At 51.9% G+C, this 14,295-nt stretch overlaps 1 protein-coding gene across 2 annotated transcripts in view; it reads left to right on the top strand.

Annotated features, from left to right (window-relative positions):
- The window catches only part of KCNJ6 (potassium inwardly rectifying channel subfamily J member 6), a 266,632-nt gene that overhangs the window by 76,113 nt on the left and 176,224 nt on the right, over positions 1-14,295 (top strand). The window contains exon 2 of one of the 2 annotated variants that reach the window (XM_058731995.1): positions 4,261-4,312. The exons of the other annotated variant lie outside the window; for it this stretch is intronic. Coding sequence (XP_058587978.1) covers positions 4,288-4,312 — 25 coding nt within the window. The 5' untranslated portion in view covers positions 4,261-4,287. The remainder of the gene's footprint in view (positions 1-4,260; positions 4,313-14,295) is intronic. 2 annotated transcript variants of the gene reach the window in all.

The raw sequence follows: 14,295 nt of genomic DNA, 5'->3' as shown, positions 1-14,295 counted from the left end.
GCCAGGGAAGGAAAGTAGCTACAACAAGAGAGTGAGCGTGGAGGACAGAACCATCCCCTCCAAGCGGCCCTGGCTGAAAGACCAGGATTGACTGCTTACTTGCCAGACAAGTCTGAGAGATTTCGAGCTGGGCGTTCCTGGGTCAAGTCTGCATTTTAGATAGATCCCTGGGGCTGCTGCAGGATAAGCCCTTCGTGTTGAGGTGCGACCCGAGGCAGGTGGAAGCAACGTTAATGGTCCCTTTAAAAGGCAGCAGCCAAGGGGGGTTAGATTGAAGACATGTGAACTATTGGGGGTGTGGAAGAAGGAGAGGGAGGTGTGTTCTCAGACTTCTGGCTTAGGCGCAACGTGGGTGGTGATGCTATAAACTGAAGGCAGAAAATGGAGAAAGAAGCCGGGGTAGGAGGGCTGGCGGAAGTGTGTGAGGGACAGAGGAGCTTTGGCAGGTTGCTTTGGAACATCCATTGAGCATCTGGGTGGAGTCGTCCAGTACCTAGCAGAAGCCCAACGGAGAGGTCAGAGCCGGTCACCAGCCGTCTGTAGACAATCAGGGATATTGTTGTGGGACACAGAGAAGACAAACGCACAAACCCTAACGTGACACTGAGGTCGCCGGGTGAGGACTCTGGTCTCGGTATCCCCGCAGGCGGTGGCCTTTCCTATTTCTGGGGGAGTAGAGGCTGTCGACCAGGAGAAGAGACCCGCACGGTGGCACCTCCACTCTGGGCAGGGGCTTCGGTTTCCTCGACTGTGTCCCCGCAGGGTTGGACTTGACGATCTCTTAAAGAATCTCTTCCAGCTTTCCTGCGCCGTAATTCTAAACCTCTCCCCAGTGTTGTGAGGCTGGTAACCAGAACGTTTGCTTTGGAGGAAACTCTGAGCTTGAGACGAGGTGGAGGCTTTGCTGGGGGCCGAGAGTGGGATGTCAGTGCTTCAGCGGGGTTGCAGGTGCAACCCTCCGCCCTCTGATGATAATGCGGGCGGGACAGGAGTTTGAAGACAGCCCGTAGAACGACTGAACCACTGAACACGGAAACAGATGCCATGATTCCCAGCATAAGTTATGATATGGATGAGTCAAACTGAGAGAGCTAAATTTAGGGTTTCTAAGGTCCCCTCCCCCCCTCGGTGTCAGAAGTTTCCATTCGACTACAGGGAGGAGAAAAATGCTGGTGCAGGCAGTGTTTGGTTTCCCCGGGACTGGGACATCCAACACATCTGAATGAAAATAGCTGCAAGGGGGTGGGGTGCCTGGGTGGCTCAGTCTGTTGAGCTTCTGACTCTTGATCTCAGCTGAGCCCGGGAGCTCACGGTCGTGGGATCGAACCCTGCGTAGGGCTCTGCACTGAGTGTGGAGCCTGCTGGGGATTCTCTCTCTCTCTCTCTCTCTCTCTCTGCCCCTTCTCTGCTCATTCTCTCTCTGTGTCTCCCTCCCTCCCTCAAAATAAATAGCTGCAAGGCCCACCCACCAGCAGGACCAGTTACGAAAGGTGGCAGGGTCCTTGGGTCCCAAGAATAAGGTGGTGCCACCCACCGGAAGATGGACGAAACTGACAGGGCCTCAGAAGGATATAATGGCTGGCATCTGGGTGCCGGTGCTCTGGGGACTTTCACCACTGGGGCCATCGCGGGAGGGCCAAGCTGAAGTGAGCAGTGATCCAGGGTGAGGTCCTAGGAGCACGGAGCCAGAGAATGAAGGAAAAGCAGGCCACACACCAGGATACCAGGAGGCACCGTGTCACCGGGGGGGGGGGGGGGGGGGGGGGGCGGTGACAGCAGAGCTAGGCTAGCAGAGCAGGGTTGTCGTGGATCGTCAACCCAGAGCAGGCAGAGGCAGAACAAGACCTGTCCTACAGGTCACGGATGATCGTCATGGAATTCTCACCTTGGAGTTGCTTCCATGCACAAATTGTCAGCAACCACTAGAGTGGGCCCGCTTTGAAGCAGCCGCTGTGCCCATCCCTGTGAGCCTGTGAGCCGCGACGAGCTTCTCTTCGCCTGCCCCGGTTGACACGCTTAGCCTCTCCATAGTCATGCCGTTCCCGCATCCAGGCAGCAACCACGCGGCAGGCTGCGTATCGTGGGTCAGATGCCCCTGCAGGTAGGAGGGTGGGTCGCAGTTCCCGGGTCCGTCTGTTCTCAAGGGCAACGATCAGTTTAAGGAAGAGGCAGCACACCGATCGCGTGGCTGTGAGTTCACAGGCCTCCTGAAAATCACGCGTACTTGCGATGTGCAGAGCGGTTTGTTGACATTGAAAGCGGACTCTTCTAGTTTGGGAAGAGTGGCGCCAGGAGGGTGAATGATCATTCTGTGAGCCGCGTGCCAGCACCCGAGCCGCGACGACTGAAGCGCTAGCCAAGCAGCTGTGACTTGCTCAGCGCTCTACCGTGGCCACGGGGAGTGATAGATGCCACGTTGGCTTCTAGGAACTGCCGTGTTGATGGCAGAGGGGCTGGAGCACGACCACGTGAAACCGAGAGTCCATGATGTACTGAGTACACGTGAAGGAACGCTGTGGTTGTTCAGAAACAAAAGGGCAGGGAAGGAATAAGGACAATAAGAAAATAACAAGAAACTTGGCTTTTTTGCCTATCAGTTTGGCCAAGATTGAGGGGGGAAATGTTCTCATGCTATGGGCAGGTTGGCAAGAATGTAAGGAAATGAAGACTTTAAAAAATCTGTTTTTAATGTTCACGTAATTTTGAGAGAGAGAGACAGACAGACAGGCAGACAGAATGTGAGCGGGGGAGGGGCAGAGAGAGAGAGGGAGACACAGAATCCGAAGCAGGCTCCAGGCTCCGAGCGGTCAGCCCAGAGCCCCGACGCGGGGCTCGAACCCATGAACCGCGAGATCACGACCTGAGCTGAAGTCAGACGCTTCCCTGACTCAGCCATCCAGGTGTCCCAGAAATGAATACTTTTATCCACTCCCAGATCCAGCGTTTTGGGGGACAACTCATATGTGTCAAAATTCTTAGTACTCCTACTTCCTGAACAATTCTAACCCTAAGATTTGTCCTAAGTAGTTAACAGGACAGGTGCACCAAGGTGTGAGTTCAGGGATGCTCATCACAGCATTTTATAAAATAGTGGAAAATTGTGAGCAAATTAAATGGAATCTGCTTGAAGAAACCACGGTGCCTTCATCCACGATGAATGCTATACAGTCTTTTAACAGTGTGCTGTAGTCTACCGCACTGACCTAGAAGGATGTGGGATGTGGTTTTAAGTGAAAAAGTAGCTGACGATGTTGTACGGATAGTGTAGATATTTATATCTATAAAAAAGGAATTACATTTCCATATCTGCGTATTTTCATAGGTACAGAAATGGGAATACAAAGGTTTTCACCAAAGTGTAAACAGTGGTTTTCCTCGGGGGGGGGGGGGGGGTGATTTGGAGAGAACTGTATTTTCTGATTTATAATTTTTCAGTATTTTTGGAGTTCTTGAATAATGAGCATGTATCCGTTTCATACTCAGAAAAAGAATCAGGCTACAAAAAAGTAAAACAATGGCCAATGTTTCAGTTACTGCACATGTTAAGAACCCAAGGAAATTAAAGAAATCTGAAAAAACTGAAGAGAACTTTACAGTCGAGATGACCATGATTCTTAACGGCTCAAAGTAATTTTTCAGTTAGGACAGATTCCATTTATGTATGTATCATTCTGGCTCGCAAACTCAGTGGGTAATAACCTATACCCCAGCTGAAACAAAAAGTTTCAACCCAAAATAGATATGGTTATAAACCCATCAAAAGTGATAACTTTCAAAAGACCCCAGGAATTCAAAAAAGTAAGACAAAGGAAAAATGTATAAAATCTACTTAGCTTTTAGAAAAAAAAAAAAAAAAGAAAAGAAATCAAATGACTGCAAAAATACCAGCTCCAAAAATACCAAAAAATCTTCACCAGGAGAAAATAGAAAGCAAAGATTGGCATATGGATGTCAAAAATCCAGTGTCAGAGAGGTTTTGAAAACTGGTTGTGCGTCACCAATTATGTATATCCAAAATCAGTGTGACAGACACTCCCTTCCAAGAGCAATGGCAAGGTTTTTTAATGCCCTAAAAGTCTCTTTTCGGTGACTGATTATGTAGTAGCCAGAATATGAGATTTTTAAATTCGGTTCATCATCGGTGACCAAATTCTAATGTAGGAGGAAGAAAAGAAAGAAAGAGAGCTGTATCTGATCCTTTGTGTCAGTTCCCATTTCAGAGGTGTCTTCTACATGAATGTCTTTTCTTCTCATCTCCAGAAAAAGCACAAAGAAGAAACTACAGCGATGGCCAGGTTGACAGAATCCATGAGTGAGTAACTGGAAATTTCTTCTTTATTTTTGGTTTTAAATGGAAAACCACAAAGTCACACAAAACCCCCATTGCTTTGTGATTATCTGTCTTTCTCGTCCATTCTTGTGATCACCGAGGTCTATTTCACGTAGACGGGATTGTGTTGCTGTTACAAGGTGCTTTACTTGAAAGTCATCTTGTGTGGGACTGAACTCTGTGCTGAAATTGTTACCCCAGTATGGGGTTTTGTTTGTTGGTCTGTGTTGCGGATCGGGACCCACCATAATTCCAATCTCGCTTTTCGGAGGTTTAGGTACAGTCAGCTCACGTTTTATGGGCAGATATTCCATAGGCTGGATCATCATCTAAAGAGAAGAAAGAAAGAATGGCTTGTCGTTGTTAAACCTTTCCGGTGTGCTTCCGAATTTTCAGATTTGAGGATTTAAAACTGGGGTGTTTGATGCGGAAGTAACTGGTAATGATTCAGGTTTGGAACAGATCAGTGGTATCAGGCTCTAAGCTCGTAAGTTAGATAAACGGGACACACGAAGCACTTTTAAGAGGAAAGAGGGATGAATTATAATACCTCCTCCTGCAAAATGAGACATGTGGCTTTGTACGTTGAAGTTTAAATATTAAAGACCGCGTGGATATGAAATAAACAGACAATGCGGGGTTTTTTTCCCCCTTTGGAAATATGCATTGTCCTGGTGATAGAATTCATACCTCAAGTTACAAGGGAAGGTTGCAGACACTTCTCCATCATCATTCGGGCCATGAACACCTTATTAAATTCGATCTGCATTAATCTTGCCCACATTTATCTTGGCCCCTGCTTTCTCCTTCGACTATTCCTAAATCATGAGACTATTAAAATATGTGTCTTTCTGTAGCATAGTCAATATGTGTCTTTCTGTAGCATAGTCATCCCCCAAAGTCTACCCCCTCCCGGAAAAAAAGTGATGGTAAAGTGTTCTTTACATTGAATTTTTTAATTCCTGACCCCAAATCCTTAATTTCCTGATTTCCTTTATCTCGAACGCATGCCAATTTCACCATGCAAATGATGACTCCACGGGGGGACTGCACAGCCACCCCCAGCATTTACACGCCTCTCTTACACTCATTTCTGTATCATCCCTGCCCTGTCTCTGCCTCACCCGTCTTTCTGACAGTAGTCTTGCAGACTGGAACATTGCAAAGCATTTGCTCCTTGGTTTGAAAGACCCCAAATTGGTTCTCTGCAAGGGAGAGGAACTAAGTCACAGAATGCACTCTTCTCAGACCTAGAAGGAAAGAGTGAGGTGGCCAGTACCGTCACAAAACTGACGAACCTATGTGGTCAAAATATGCAGGGACCGTGGACAGCACCAGCTGATTCACGATCCACAGCACGTTTGCAGATTTCGTTCTAATCTCTAACTCCAAAGTCACCAGCACAAAAGATCCGTAGATTCTCTGAATGCTGGAAGGATCGATGGCCTGGAACCCAGCATCATTATCAACAAATGGAGTCTTGAGCGTGGGGGCAAATTGAACTGGATGGTGTTGTGTGTGAGTTGTGATGCTAATAATTTTTATAATTAGTTCCGTGTTAGAAATTGATACTCTAGTTCAGTGAATTTTTTAACTAGTCTAACTGAATCGTAAATAAAACATTAAGCGTGCTATACGAGTCAATATTTTCGACACGGTCACAATTTCTGATAAAGGTGTTTTAATTTTTCTATCTCTGTGGGATCTAGATGCATTTAAATAAGAGCCCCCCACTGGACTGCTGATTTGTGGGGCTTCGGTTTCCGGGTTACCTCTGCAATAATTTTAATGACTTTGATCTATGAATCCACTGGCTTAAGAGAAGTCTGTAAAAATTGAATTCCAAACCCTTGGGGCAGATGAAAGGGTATTGCCATTCTTCTATGAAAACGATTACATGGATATGTTCAACACACAAGGAAATTTAGAGTGAGAACAGATCTTGGAATCGCACCCAACAGTCCAGTTGCCTGAGCCTTATAGAGGTAAAGAACACTACTATAAAAAATGCAGAATTCTTGTAGGCACTCGCTATGAAAGTTAATCATGCAGTCAACACTAATAAACATTTCATCAAAACTAAACTCAGGAATAATGTTGTACACAGCTATACATTGATTCTACATAGGAAATCTACAAGGAAATAAATACATAATTATGTAGGGAGATTCTATCCGTAGGCTAAGCAAAGAATTAGCATACAATTACTACACAATGCATTTGATGGGAACATCAAATCCATGGCCACTGGGGAAAAGGGACATAAACAGAACCACAAATGCCCAGGACACAATGCACTGAATGGTTTTTCAGAGTCAGTAAACACTTTGCTTGTTAAACCGCCAAGCGAAAACCATCTGGTTAGGAGAACATCTCTGTGTTGAACCAGAATGGGATTGCAATTCTCCTGTCACCATACGGGTCCAAATGTGATCAATGGATATGCAAATACTGTAAGGAAGATAGGTAACTTCTTCATCTTCCAGAGCAGGGAGAAGGAATATATTTTTCCGGGGGCTATTAATCGCCACCTCAAAAAAGCCTATGCGGTGTCCCAATTTTTTTTACAAAAAAGGACAAACAGAAGACACAAAAATGGTAGCAGTTTTTTTTTTTTAATTTTTAATTTATTTTTGAGAGACAGGCAGAGACAGAGCGTGAGCGGGGGAGGGGCAGAGAGAGAGAGGGAGACACAGGATCCAAAGCAGGCTCCAGGCTCCGAGCCGTCAGCACAGAGCCTGACAAGGGGCTCGAACCCACAAACCGTGAGATCGTGACCTGAGCCGAAGTCGGCCGCTTAACCGACTGAGCCACCCGGGCGCCTCATGTTAGCAGATTTTTAAATGTTTAATTAAAAGAAACTTTATGTGATAAAAGTAAGATGACTTTTCAAAACATGTTTATGTCGCACGGTTGAAACGAGGAGGGACACGAAAAGGAAAAAGAAAAATAGAGAAAGGAGAAAAAATCAGCTGTGGAGGAAGAGGTAGACCGCAAAAGTTCACATGAGAAAAATACCCGGGAAAAAAATATATATGAAAAGAGACCCAGAAGAAAGGTACAAAATCACAAGGAGCAGAAGAGGACAAGTAGGCAGAAAGGAAAGGAGGCACGGAGAGGTGTTCACAGACGGTCTAAAATTAGGAAACTGCACACTGGTGTTAACCAGCTGTGGACTTTCAACCTTTCAAAGGCTATTGATTTTTTTTACCACTGCCTGTTGACATTTTAATCTGTGTCTGCACCTTGGAAACGGATATACTCATATTTACACCACCAGAAGCCCAGTTCCAAATGGTGCAAAACAAAACCCACATTGGAAGAGATCACTCTGAGCTTGCCCCTCGGGTACCAGCCCTTTACTACCCCAGCCACTAAGTGAAATCAAGCTGAAAGGCTGACCCAGGGGGGACTGCCAACCTTGTCTATAAATCGGCTTATGGTGACCCAGACGAGGAAATCCCATCTCGCATCGCGCTGTCATTGGAGATGACGTTGGGGAGGGCAGGATCTGCCCTAGCCGCTGGAATCTAAGTCAGACAGTGACAGATTGGAGGTGTCCAAAGGCGTGCAAATGACCTGGGGGCTCTGGGATCATGGTGTGTCTGCGCTACCTTGGTAGGCTGTGCTTATGTAGATTCCTGTAGATAATTCCCTTCCCGGGCAATGCGTGTTGGTGCATCTTCCCCACACCTCGAGCTCCAGGGCACGTGTCAAATATAGCAGGGGGTGGAGAGCCGTACGACCTGGGTCCGTGAATAATGTGGATTATAACCAAATATCCATCTTGCGCACCGTGATGGGGGTTACAGGGCGGAACGGGTAGGGACGCTGGCCCCGACGCCTCCTCCAGGACGCAGGACCCCTTTCCAAAGCCCCCCACCCAGCACCCCGCTGGCGTCACACTTCTGCCTCCTTCCCCACAGCGCCGCGCGTCTTCGGTCGTCACCGCGGTGGCAAATGGTGCACGAGGCCGGCCGCGGCTCGCTCCAAATGCTGGCAGGGGTTGACTTTCTCGGCTTCCAGCTGCCACCTGCCCAGCGTCTCTCGGGCACACGTGCCCTGAGCGTTCCCTCTGCCAGCCACGGGATCCCTTCCGGTCCTTCCCCAGGAGCCTTTCTGCCAGGCCGCAAGGCCAACCCCGGCCGCCCCGCTGTGTCTGCGGGGCACACCTGCACAGGAAAGAGGAGTGCCGCTCCTTGTTATTCCCAAAGACACAGCTGAACGTCATCTGCGCCCCCAAGCATTCCAGGACGGTTCCTTCCCAGCTCGGCGCAGAGGACGAGGGGGCCGTGTGGTTCCCCCCACCGCCCATAACCAGAGCCGGGGGCCTGTTCTGTGGGTGCTTGGAGGTCTCGGCCATCCGCATCAACGCAGAGGGGATCCCTCCGGGATGCAAGACGCCGCCCAAAGTCAGCCTAGATTGGAAACCGTTTAGTGTCAGAAGAAATGAAGGGGGAGAAGCAGCTACAATCCGTGCACATTGAATCAGCCCTGTGCAAATGCAGTGGCTTCTTTAATCATTTCTTCCCTCCGCGTGGAGACGCTGTCCTAACCCTGGCGTCGTGTTAAGGCGGGGGAAGGCGGGAAAACAGGGTCCCTGGCCGCACCGAGCGCGGCGTTCTGGGGAGGCAGGGGACACCAGCCGCTGTGCAGAGTCGGGCCCTGGCAGAGGCTGCCGGACAAGCGTGCAGCCTGGGGACGGATGGCCCGCAAAGCTCTCCTTCCACGGACTTGCAGCGCGCATGCGCATCGTAAAGGCACCCAAAGGGTGTGGGGGTGCCACCAGGCGGCCGATGGGAATGTGAGTGTCAGGCACCCAGCACCCGGCACAGGGACGGACAGAGGTGTGAGGACAGAGGTGTGAGGGAAGAGCAAAGTGCTGATGTGGGCTCGGCGAGGAGCCCGGGTGGCAAGACAGCAGATGGCTGGGCACGTGGGCACGAGTCAGATCGTCAAAGGACTAGGGCGCAGCTCAGGGGTCTCCCAGGGGCGAGGGGGTGAGGGGCGGCACTCTGAGCAGAGGCAGACGGGAGCTGGGGCTGCCGTCGAAGATGGACCTGAGTGTGTGAAAGAGGCCATGACCGGGGACGTGACCGACAGGAGGAGGAAGGATGTGCGCATGCTACCCAGGCTCTGCGCTTCGGGAAGGAAACTGGCGGAAGCTTCCACCAAACCCCCCCCCCCCCCCCCCCCCCCCGCCGGGCTGGGAACGCCAACAGGAGAAAGAGTGATTTGAGGCACTGATGTGATGGGTTCCGATTTGAAGGTACTGAGTCAAGGGAATGCTTCAGTTGGTCAGGGTCCCCTTTGTAGGAAAAGTGTCCCTTCCTCTCGCAGGTGCAAATGGGGCAGCTGTGAAAGTGTCGGGAGAGGCCAGGTCATGCTCTGCTAACAAAACATTTCTGCCACTTCGCGCACACACTGGCACACATTGACACAGCCACACGTGCCCACGTGCGTGTTAGTTTCTCCTTCAGGCCACGTCACCACACTGGCCGGCCACGGCTCGGCTCACCTGGAGGGCCCATCTCCACCGCCGCGAGAGAACACGGCAAATCGACACGGCACCTTAACATTCCACCCAGAAGGGACACGTGTCACTTCTGCTCTCGTTGTCTTAGCCACACGTCAACGCCGCGCCCAACTTCCAACATGGAAAGGGGTGCTTGGAAGGAGGGCGGAAGGCCAGCTCTAACCCAACACAGAGGGATTGGAACCTGAGGGGACAGGGAGACCGCTCACTTCTGAGCAATGGCAGGGGACACCGTAGGTCACCCCCGTCACCCCTAGGTCAGGGGATGGAAGGAGGCGGCCCCTTAGAGCTACTCAGGAAACGGGATGGCTGCTAGAGATTCCTTCCGAGGCCTAGGAGAGAAACAAAGATCCTGAAGAAATACCTAAGGAAAGGAAACCAGGTGGGAACAAGCAAGACAAAGAGAATTCCAGGAAGCAGGTATCAGCATTCGCCTTGAGGGTCTCTTTGTCCCTCAGCCCGAGGGTTCCTGAGACCAGGAGAATGGAAGCAGGATCCCCTTTTACGTTCCATCCCCGGGGCCTGTCCTGCTTGCTGGGATATTGTGAGCCACTTAACCCCTGGGGAAGGTGCCCGCCCTCCCAGACACAGGGTGTCTGTGCCCCAGGCTGGGCCTCCTTGGGCAGGGTGTTAGGAGAACACAGCACACCCTGCAGCCCCCTCCCCGGCGGGCAAGGACCAGAGCCACAGGTCCAAGCACACACTTGCAGGCCTTGACCTCTCAGCTGGACCGAGAGCTGGGGGCCGTGCGGGACAGTTGAGGCAGGGCAGAGCTATTCTTGGTCTGAAGTCACCAGGGTGCTCAATCCGGGCCAACCGGGGAGCGCGTTTTCAAACGTACCTTCTCCCTTCCAATAAAACTCAGACACTTTAAACGCTGAGATCCGTGCCGCAAGGTCACGCCCACACGGGAAGGCACAGCATCATCTCACGAGTGACCAACTTAAAGTCCAGCTCATTGCTCTTGACTACTCCGTCCTGCCATTACACGGTCTGTACCAGGCTGCATTACCTCCTCCTCTAAATGAGCTCCTGGGCGAAAGCCATTCAGGGAATTAAAGGGTCCCTCTGATAAGAAGTTTCACGTCTCCGGGAAGCCCCCAGGGCTGTGCCGCGCTCAGCCCTCCCTGGCTGCCCTGCCCTCTCTTCTCATCTGCCTTCCCCCTTGGCGGAGGGTGTTTGTCCTTGTGCCCGCCTGGTCTCCCTTCTGCCTCCCGTCCAGTGGCTCCCCACCCGCCTTCCTTTCTCATCTCCCAGCCCCCCATGCGGATGGGGAGCCGGCCCGACCCCCTCCCGCAGGTGCACGGACCCTGATGAGCTACAGGGCTGGGTGCAGGCCAGCATTCAGACTGAGAGAAGCAGCCTTTGCCTTATTAAGCAGCTCTGACAGGTGCTTCTGGGGATAGGTTCTGGAAGCCCTGCCTAGAGGCTGGTTCTCTCATTCTCCCTGGACCCCGGGAGCTAGATCGTATCCCTAAACCAGCTCACCCGCTCACGCCCACCGGATTGGCTTTGCCGTCTTGCCTAGTAACTCAGGACCCATGCAGCCTCCTTTCTGCATATTCATTCCTGGCTGCCCTGGGGGACGAGGGGAGGGAGCACAAGGGTGGCCGCTGAGAGGGGGACCAGCTCAGAGGGGCAGCGAAACGGAGATCTATCCAGAAGGTCCCACTGCACATATGGTCCCCTGGCAATACATCATTTCAGTCCCACCACCCGGCAGAAAAGCTTCCTTTGATCCAAAGCCGAAGACAGTCAGCAGGTGCTTCCCTGTCTGTGTGCCTCCAAAAAGCTGTTGTCTTTTTTTTTTTTTTTTTCCACTATGAGGCACGCGCTTGTCCTTACTGGAAAGCATCTTTCAAATTCAAGGATAATTGCTCTCCAGTTGAGATCAGGGGCGTGTTCAGTGGAATCAGAGCTCTCAGCTCTGAGGCCGAAGGGCCTGTAATGGACTCTAATCCTCATTCCGCTCGGTGGCCTGAGCCTCGTCCCTGTGAAGGTAGGCTCGTCATCCCGCCTGGTCGCCCCGCCTCACCCTGCCCATCCCTCAAGGCAGGACCGTTGCTCCTGTGGTTTCCATCTGCCTCGCACCGCCCAGCCTCCCTCCAGCAGTCGGCTCCTCCCTCGCCATCCCCAGAAGATCCTGTCCCGGAACAGCTTGTAATTCAAAGGATTTCACTGGTAGAAACACACAACAGTGTTCAAAACGGCAAAGTGAGTAAATTTCAACATAGGGTGCCTGATATTTGTATAATTGATTACTGATCTTGGTGCCAGTGGAGATGGGGCTAGACCCGTTTTCTCAAGCTCATTTCTGTCCAAGATCTCAGAGATCGCTTTGACCCCCACCTTCTGACCCGTGCCAGACTTGGTCACGGAGAAACTCTTCTGATATCTGCACTTTCCCTCTGGAACCCGGAGGATTGAGGTCGGGGTTTCTCAACTTGGGCACCATTCGCCTTCGGAGCTGGGTAATTCTGAGTTGGGAAGTTTTGTGCACGGGAGGATGTCTAAGAGCACCCTTGACCTCAAGTCACCAGATGCTGATAGCGCCTGCCCCGCCTTATGACAACCAGTCTTCAGACATTACTTCATTTGCCTTGGGGAGCAAAGTCCCCGACTGCTGAGAGGTTGGGAATCACTGTTCTAGATCCAAGCGGGAAGAAAGCGAAACAGACCCCAGTGGCTCATTCTGCAGCAATGGTGGGATTGGCCAGTCGACTGCAGAACTCTCCTGAGGCTTCCGTCCGCAATGTCCACCCACACCACCGCTTCCCACCAATACATGCTTCGTGCAGGAATGGTCAACCTGAATGTCCCCCGGCAGCCACCTCGGGAGTCTGTCTGCCTAGGCTGCCATGACTTTAGGGACAACCAAGTCATTTGTATTTCTGTTTTATTGATGATGCAGTTGAAGTTCAGAAAGAGGAAGTGATTTTTCCACTAGTGTTCAAGAGGAGAGCTGGAAGGACCACAGGACTGGTAGAAACAGGAAAAGTGGAAAGTGGGCTGAGGGGAGGGGAGGCGGAGACCCCGGCTCCTCTAGAGTCTGCCGGGACTGTTGTTCTTTCCAAACACCAGTTTTTAGGACCTCCCCACTGGCTCTCTCAATAATAATTTTTCTCGCTCGTTTTGCCTTTCCAAGCCACTGACGGTGAAAGCCCAGCTCTGGGGCAGCCACGTCCTCTCCAACCTTCTTCGCTATTTCCTTTTGTTCCCATCTCAGGGGGCACCCGTGTCATTGGCATTTCACTGGAGGGGCTTCCTCTCTTGTTTGGGAGCAAGGGGATCTTGGACCTCCCTCAGTTTCCACTCCTTTGACACGAGGCGATCACACACAGGGCGGATGTTCGAGGCGTGGGTCACCATGGTACCAGCCCAGCTTGGCAACGTGGAGGCAGCTGCCAGAGCCAGGCTGCTGTCACCATCCACTGTGGCCACAATCAGCCAAAACTCCGTCTCTATCCCGTCCCCCAACCCACACATGCCCCAGCAACAGGCTGTGCTCCTCAGCCAGTGGGGTGTTCAGGTGACTCCCCAGAGCGATGGAAGAGCCATGGTTCCCGATCAAGACCCAAGTGTAGAGCCACCAGTCCAAGCTGGGGACCCAGATCCCAGAGGGAATGGGAAACACGCCCACCCCTTGCCTTTGCTCCAGCCCAAAGTAAAAAAGTAAACAAATACATTTTTAAACTCTCTTCCCTCACACTTCCTCCCTCGCCTCCCTCCTCCCACACGCTGCCACCCCGTCTCACTGTCCCTCCCCTCCCTCCTCCCACACGCTGCCACCTGGCTCCAAGAGTCTGCTCCAGCCTCCCACCACCTGCCACCGGCTCCTGATCCTTCCCTCCTCCTCCCCCCACGCCCATTCCTCCCCCTCTCCCCACATCAACTGCTTTGCCAACCACAGGTTTCATCAGGAAAGACTGAGGGGGGGCGAGGGGGAAATCAGAGGCTGCGTCCCCCACGGTGGGGTCACCCCGAGGCAGGCCGTGGGGCTGGAGGGTAAGACAGATGCCCAGCCCGGCACCCAAGTGTGAGCACGCAAGTGTGGGCAACCCCGAGTGAGAGAATGCGGGCATGTGCGCGTTTAAGAAGCCTGGGATAAGGCACCGGGGACACGAGTGAGCAGGTGGTTGGAGGGAGCAGTGGAGAATACTGAAATCTACCGACTCCAGCTCGGGACACAGCACCAGAACTGGGGAGGGGACGCTGCCCGGGTGGAGTGCGCAGTGTTTTCTCACACCCGGACAAATGTGATCTCCTGGGCAGGGGAACTTGTTTTACCTTGTGCCGCCCTCTTTGTCTCATTGATATTCCCGGTGAAGGGAACCCACCAGCTCCCTTGCTGGGCTGCTGCTGCCCCCCCCCCCCCCCCCCGTCCTCTCCCAGCCCCCTCTCCCTCCTGGCGACAAGCTGGGACAGCCCT

The sequence above is a fragment of the Neofelis nebulosa genome, chromosome 5, assembly GCF_028018385.1.
Source record: "Neofelis nebulosa isolate mNeoNeb1 chromosome 5, mNeoNeb1.pri, whole genome shotgun sequence".
NCBI classification, from domain to species: domain Eukaryota; kingdom Metazoa; phylum Chordata; class Mammalia; order Carnivora; family Felidae; genus Neofelis; species Neofelis nebulosa.
This window is presented reverse-complemented; position numbering and strand designations above follow the sequence as displayed.